Source organism: Microtus ochrogaster, linkage group LG8, assembly GCF_000317375.1.
Source record: "Microtus ochrogaster isolate Prairie Vole_2 linkage group LG8, MicOch1.0, whole genome shotgun sequence".
Classification (NCBI taxonomy): domain Eukaryota; kingdom Metazoa; phylum Chordata; class Mammalia; order Rodentia; family Cricetidae; genus Microtus; species Microtus ochrogaster.
In genome coordinates, this window is record NC_022033.1 from 3,398,837 (window position 1) to 3,406,569 (window position 7,733).

General features: G+C 47.5%; 1 protein-coding gene across 1 annotated transcript in view; it reads right to left on the reverse strand.

Annotated features, from left to right (window-relative positions):
• The window catches only part of Cdh26 (cadherin 26), a 50,258-nt gene extending 43,784 nt beyond the window's left edge, over positions 1–6,474 (reverse strand). Inside the window, exon 1 of the mRNA XM_026787265.1 lies at positions 6,421–6,474. Coding sequence (XP_026643066.1) covers positions 6,421–6,474 — 54 coding nt within the window. The remainder of the gene's footprint in view (positions 1–6,420) is intronic.
• Between the last annotated feature and the right edge of the window lie 1,259 nt (positions 6,475–7,733).

Below are 7,733 nucleotides of genomic sequence, written 5' to 3' on the forward strand. Positions count from 1 at the left end.
CTAGGGAGTCACAGGCCTTTAATCCCAGCACCAGAGGGAATATAAAATAAGAGGAGAGAGAGTCTGCAGTCGTCCAGCCTTGGTAGAGGAAAGACTTCTCTAGTGGCTTGGTTGGTTTGCTTTTCTGATTTTTCAGGAGTGAACCCCAATTTCTGACTCTAGGTTTTTATGATTCGTGCTACAAGTTACAGGGGATCCAACATCTCCCGAACTACATCAGCACCAGGCACACGTGGTACACAGACATCCCAGCAAACAACCCATACACATAAAATAAAAGTAATTTAAAAAATTACAGAAGAAATTGCAATTCTTGCAAACGAACGCAGAAATTGATTTGGTTTCTGATCCAAGCTGCCGGTCATTGGCGTGGGCTGTGTGACATCCCCTGTCACTCTCAAGTCCCTTAGTCTAAGATGGAGACTTCCAACGCCTGCTCCACCCCCTTGCTCTGTAGACGCTGTCCTAATAGCACAGGCAGGCCCAGCCAAAGGCAGGGAAAGCCAGCTGGATCTTCAGAGAGTTAAAGGTTTACACTTTGCTGGAGAGGTACCAGAAATCCCCACAGCAGCTCCAGGCTGCTTTTTCCTCTTTGTGTGGCCTCAGAACACCTAATCTGCACGAAGCAGAAGGACTCGCAATTGTTCCCTGAGGCGGAAATGGCTCTGTAAGAGCACCTATTACACCTCCATCCAGGACAATTGAAGCAATTCCTCCAAAATGGACGAGCTCACAGCACTTTGCATAATGCTCTCCCCCTGCTGGTAGGACCATCCCTAAACTGGCTTCCCCAGCTGCAGTCTACCCCAGGCTGCTTCATCAGAGTGGTAGGCAGGCAAGCTCCGCCCCCTCCATCCTACAGGCCCTCTCATAGGTGGGACTGGATTTGTGCCAGGTCACCAGGGCCATTCAGGCTCACCTGGTCAGGGGTGCCATGATATCTTTGGAGAAAAACAAAAACAAACCAAAAATTCACAGAATAAATTAGGGGGAAGAAAGAAAAGAAGGACTTTCTCTCTCTCTCTCTCTCTCTCTCTCTCTCTCTCTCTCTCTCTCTCTCTCTGTCATTCCTTTCTTTCCCTTCCTTCCTTTCTTTTTTCCTTTCTTCCTTTTTGACAGAACCTCCCCAAGTCTGAATCTTTGTGATGACACCTAACTGCGCACAACTGGGCATACTGAATCCTCAAGGTAGAACCAATCACAATGCCTTTTGTACATAATGTATAGAACACACTTAAGACCATTTAAGAAAGCTGGAATAAGGGCGACCCTGCAGGTGTCCTGACAGGCAGGGAAATGAACAGTGAAGAGGTGAGACTGACCTAGTCAGCCTGCACCAAACTTCAGGGAGTCTGATGCCAGGCAGTTTACTGCCAATAAACAGAAACACGATATAATTTGGGGCGAAAAAAAGTTTCATTGTGTAATACAATTCCCACTGAACAACAAAGTGTAATTACATTGAAACTCAGCTCAGGGCACATGTCATTCCCTCCAAAGAGATGGGATTGAGAGATACACTATTTGTATTAGCTTAAGGACCTAGGGAAGGGTCTGGCATGGTCTTGGTAATACAGATAGTACAGAGGCCATTTGGGTTATTAACCACCTCTGGCCCTGGCTGTGGGAGTGTAGGGAGTCCCTCGCTGTACAGAAAATGTAAGTGTCATTTAGATGACTCACCACCTCTGGCCCTGGCTGTGAAGCTTGATGTAGCCTGGCTCAACAGATAGTGTGGATCGCCAGGCTATTGATCACCTCTAATTCCCATCTTTCTGTAGAGAAGAACAGGTTTTACATCTTTTCCATTGAAAAGGCAATCCTGCCTGCTTGGCATTCCTGGTTTCCCAGGAGATCTGTGGGTAGAAGGACCCTCACACTCCCACACTAGAAGAAAGGATATCGAATGTTTCCACCATAAAGAACGGCAACGGAGTGAGGTGATGGATGTTGGTCCTGATTTGACCACAGCAATGTACACCGCAATAGAACCATTATACGGTACCCTGTGAGTACAGCTTTATGTTTTTAATGTATCAGCTCCCTGCTATTTAATTCTTTAAAGTGCTAAAGGAGGCTAGCGAGATGGCTCGGCAGGTGAAAGGGCCAAGCCTTATGACCTGCTCTTGATCCCTAGGACCCACATGGTAGAGGAGAGAATGTATTCCTGAAAGTAATCCTCTGAATCCACGTGCATGCCTAGGCACGCACAGGCCTGCACACACACGAGCACATGCACACGCGTGCGCATGCACACACACACACACACACACCAACATATGTAAAATGTGATTCAAACAGGAAGGGCCAGGGATTTGCATTTTCCTATGAAAGTCAAATACTTGACTTTGAAATAAAGGCAACCTTTACTTCCTCTTGTACCTTACAGTCAATTTGGATTCAACATACCCTTAACCCATCTTAGCTCATTTTCTCGCAAAGCATCCCTTCTTCAGGACTCCCTAATTCAACAACACACAGTCACAAGTTTACTCGCCATGTCTCCTCCTTCCTAGCTCCACAGCCAACCTCCATTCTCATCCCCAGGCTTGCTTGGGCCGTCCAGCCCTCTGCCTCCACCTCAGGCCTGATGGTCCCCACGTTTCTATGGTGACACTGGAGCATCCTCCGGACTGATCTCTCTCCTGTGCCTTCTCTCCCACCTGCCCCTTTTTATCCCTCTGCTGGGGATTGAGTGGCATCCTTAACCATGGATGCGGAAGTCCTAATCCCCACACCTGTGGGCCTGATCTTGAACCTTTGGGTTTCATCAAGTTACAATGAAGACTTTCTGGTGTGCCCTGCTCCGTGACAGGAAGAGGAAGCAGACACCTAGGAAGAAGGCTGGCAATGACCTGGACAGACTGTAGTGATGTAGCTGCAGGCTGTGTTAGCAACAGCCAGAGAAGCCAGGAAATGGCTCTGAAGGATTCTACCAGGACCGTGGACCTGCTGTCAGTGCAATTGCAGACACCAGGCCTCTAGAACAACGACCACACATTCTCTTAATTCAAGACACCCAACTTGTGGTCCATGCTTTTCCAACCCACTCTCTGTATTAAAGCTGGTGTGAGTCCCAGAGCTAAGCCGCTGCTGTTAGGACAGGGTCTGGCTGCTCTTTCACCAGGTAGCCTATTTCAGGTTTACCTCCGACAGCTGTGGAACTGTAGCACCCCAACTCTGCATTCCTGGGTGAAGCCCTAGTGACTTCGGTGGCTGAAGCATAGTTGCTAGCAATGCTTTTATTATGATGATGCGTATATATGTATGCATTCAAGTATGTCCATGTGGAAGATTGAAGAAGGACACCTAAAAGAAATCCCACACTAGCTCAGAACTGAGAATAATAAAGGGTTAATCCTACAGCAGAACATAGTGGTCAACACCAGGTATCTTTCTCAATTGCTTTCTGCCTCTCTGATCTGAACCATATTGACATTAGTTGAGGCTGGCAGCCAGCAAAGCCCCAGGGATCTGCATCTGCCTTCCCAGACATGAGCCTCCAGCACCTGACTGTTTATGCAGGAACTAAAGGTCTGAACTTGGGTCCTCAGGCTTCCCTAGCAGGTACTTAACTGACTGAGCCATCTCTCTAGGATTTATAATAGTTTGTTTGCTTGTTTGTTTGTTTGTTTATTTATTTATTGTGTTTTGGTTTGGTTTGGTTTTGGTTTTTCAAGACAGGGTTTCTCTGTAGCTTTGGTGCCTGTCCTGGAACTAGCTCTTGTAGACCAGGCTGGTCTCGAACTCACAGAGATCTGCCTGCCTCTGCCTCCCGAGTGCTGGGATTAAAGGCGTGTGCCACCACCGCCCGGCTAGATTTATGATGTTTAAGGATGACATTTTTCAGAATTTCAAAAACAGTGCCAACCCCAGAACACCAGGATTTCTTCCTAGTTCACTTTCATTCTTTGAAAAATTCTCTCATCTCTGGGCTTTGAATCCTGCCCAGCCCAGCCTGGGGTATCTTGGACTCTTGGGACTAGAAATCACCACCCAAGAGGACAGCTTGTCACTGGGTGACAATGAATGTGGAAGAAAGTCATAAGGCCACAGAACATACCTCTGACTTTGTCATCTGGCTTCATGTCAGAGCCACAGAACTATTGGTAATGTTAGCCACTGGAGAGGGAAAGTCGTTCTTTTTAGAAGAGCGTAGCCCCTGGTAAGTTGACCATACCCAAGTGAAAGGCCACATATCCAAAAATATTTATTTGGACAGCACAAATTCTTCTCGATTTTTTTTTTAAGTACACAGATCTTGGTGAGTAGAGCAGAGGAGGGGGATCTGGGAGAGTCGGGGAAAGATGAATATGATCAAATCGCGTATGAAATTCTCAGAGCTTTAAGAGAAATAAGAGCAGAGCAGGGTGGTGGGATTTGAGGGGGGGGCAGCGCACAGACACCTCCCCAGTAGAAGAGCACTGGTTGTCCCCGAGGATTGGGTGTGGGCGTGGGGCGGGTACGCCTGCCAAAGACACTGGCGAACAGAATTTGGAGGAGCCCTGAAGGTGTGAAAGGTTACATCATTTCCCGCAGTCAGTCCTGCAGCTTGTGAATGTGTACTTCTTCACCAAGGGAAAGGTCACTCGCCATGGAGGTGAATCAAGCACTCAGGCCCTGTGCTAACACAACACAGAGAGGGGATATTGCATTTCCTTGAAAGACTAGTCGCGGGGAGGTGCGGGTGTGAGAGAAGGGTGGATTTGGGATTTGATTTGCAATATCTAGGCTACCATGGGGTCATAAAAGAGGGGTCTATGAGAAACCGTAGACGAGATGAGTGCACACTCAACTCTTGACATGGCAAAATACAACCGAGGTAATTCTCCTAACTCAAAGATTGGTACCAGGCAAGGTATCCACTTTCAAAAATGGGGCTCTGCTAGAGTGTGGGTACGCCGAGACGAAACCCCCTATCGTATTTGCTGCTGTGTCCATCCAGTGTCTGGCCCAGGAGACGTCTAGCTAGTGATTAAAGGGATGCACCGCCTTCATCAGTGTTAGGAACACAGAAAGGAGTGCTGAAATGCCACTGGCCAGGCACGAGCAGTCCATGGAGTCCCCTGCCTCATTAGCATGCCCACCAAGTCAGTGAAGCACAATTTTTAGCTTTATTGGCAACTAAAGAAAACATAATAACAAAGTTGTTTTTGTTTTAAGTCCTGACTATGCAGCTGTACAGCTAGAACAATCAATCTAAACTTCTGGTTTTCAAACCCTGCAGATGAGATGGATCTGAGCTGAGCTGAGGATAAAAGTTGGCTTACGCCACACCCCTGTCGGGAGTGGTTGACCTCGATTGTTATTTAAACACTGAATTCAAATCCCAACCATAATTGCTGCCTCAAGTGTGTGTGTGTGTGTGTGTGTGTGTCTCTCTCTGTTTGTGTGTGTGTGTGTGTGGTGTCTTTCTCTGTGTAAGTGTCTGTCTGTGTGTGGTGTGCCTATCTTTTATTGTCTCTGTCTCTCTCTCTCTAGTGTGTGTCTCATGTCTGTCTGTCTCTGTGTGTGTGTGTGTGTGTGTGTGTGTGTGCATGTGTATGTGTGTTGTGTCTGTGTGTCTGTCTGTCTCTCTCTCTCAGTGTATGTGTCTGTGTGTGGTGTGTCTGTCTCTGTCTCTGGTGTGTGTGTGTGTGTGTGTGTGCGCACGCGTGTGCGAATGTATGTGTGTGATTCAGTTAGAATGTGATGTGATCTTGGGAGGGGCACTGGGATATGGGTGACATGAAATCAGAAGGAGGCTTGTGAGGTGGGCGGAAGAGACTGCAGGAGGGGGGCCTGGGATGAGTGAGAGCAGAGTACGCATGAAAACGATGAAACCAGTAGCTTCATATGCTGACTGAAAATACTATTTAAAAAAAAAAAAAAAAGGAAGGCACAGTTTTCTCTTTCCTCCAAGAGAAAGCAAATCCAGCAGGTCACACCCAACAACCACATGCAACATTGGCTGTCACCTGGGACTCAGGACACTGGCCGCCATTGAACACAGGACACTGGCTGCCCACTGGTGACCCCTGCTCTTCCTATCCTGTTTACAGTGGGGTGTTTTAGTGTCCCCGCTGGTTCGCCCCCAGTTGTCTTTAATACAAACTGCTGAGATTTCCTCAGCCCCCTTAAAATGGGGGTAGAAGTGCTGTAGGAAACTGTTTGTTATTAAAACAATATAACCTGAAACTGTTTCATGAATTAGTATCAAGTCTTTCAGCTGCTCCCTACTTCCTTGTAAGATGTGGATCCCGAGCCCCACATTTATGCGTCTATATTACTCTAAAGACGGACAGTTCTCTTCTTCAGCTGAATGGCTGCTTCTCACCAGGTTCAGTTGGATTATATGCAGTTATCCTGACAAGTTCCTTTAGCCTAGGATATGAACCGCCCCCCATGCAAAACACAGTTCCCAGCACCCACCCAGCTCACCTGCAGGAGCGGCAGCAGCAGTAGCAGCAACCAGGTGCAGCCTCTTATGGCCATGTCTAGGTGGGCACGGGGCAGTCCTTGGAGCCTGGTGGCCTCACCAGGAGCCAGGCACCTGCTTTCCAGCCAGTGACATCCCCTCTACTCACTCTGTTGAGTATTTCGTCCCCACTACTGTACCCCAACTGATCCTTCAGTCCTCTGCCCCGCTTGCATTTGTCAGAACAGGTGGGTCGATGGGTAAGGTGTGACCTCATCTGTGGCCAGCAGAGTCTAGGGGAGCAAGTGCTCAGATACCAAACACCAGTCATGTGTGTACACAGAAAACTGGCTGGATGTCCACCTCGGGGATTATAGCTCAGCCAAGGAAAGACGGCTCGCACCTACAGGAAGAGGCAGTTCGTCGTTTCTTTGTTTCTTGGTTGGTTTTTAGTTTCTAAATAGAAGTCCAATAATCCCTCAATAGTATGGCAATTAATGGTGCTTGAAATCAGTCAAAACTGGAAAAACAACCCCAAGAAATTATAGAGTGCGTGCGTGCGTGCGCGCGCACATGCACACACACACACACACACACAGAGAGAGAGAGAGAGAGAGAGAGAGAGAATGGTGGCAGCTCAACAAACGTGCTAGCCAGTTCCCCTTCTGTTTTCTAATTGCACACCTGCTGGCCCAGGCACTCGGAGGACACAGAACACAGCAATAAACAAACACAATAAATAGGGAAGAATCCTGTCTTGGGGTGACCACACTCTGGTGGAACCCCATGAAACTATACCGGGGGAAATGTGGGAGGAAGAAAGAAATGAAGGAGACTTGGGACAAGACTCCTCTATAGAGCGTTTACCCATCATGCACATGGCAAGGCCCTGAGTTCCTTCTGCCACTAGCACAGAAAAATAAGTTACTTCTCTACAACTTCCCAAAGCATGTTACAAAATCTTTATTCTAAGCATATCTGGGCTCTAGACTGTACAGACGTTTCTACCCAAACCTCTTATGAATGAAGATGGAGTTAAAGTGTAGGCAGAGAGATGGAGAAAGAGCAAATTTTGAAGCAAAATCTGAACTTGGACTTTGGCAATCTTAATTAATATATGAATTGTTGTCTCCTTATCTCTCCCAAAGTCATGACCAGCGTTCAGCAGGCAAAATGGATAATCTTCCTCATCGGCTTCCTGTGTCCTCGGAGTGTGAGCTGCAGCTGACTGTGTGTGTTGAATTGTTAGCATCTTAGCTCCTCTAATTCTGCCACTGAGAAGGAAGAGATGGTGTGGTGGCCTATTAGTGTTCCTATGGAGAGAAAGAGAGAGAGA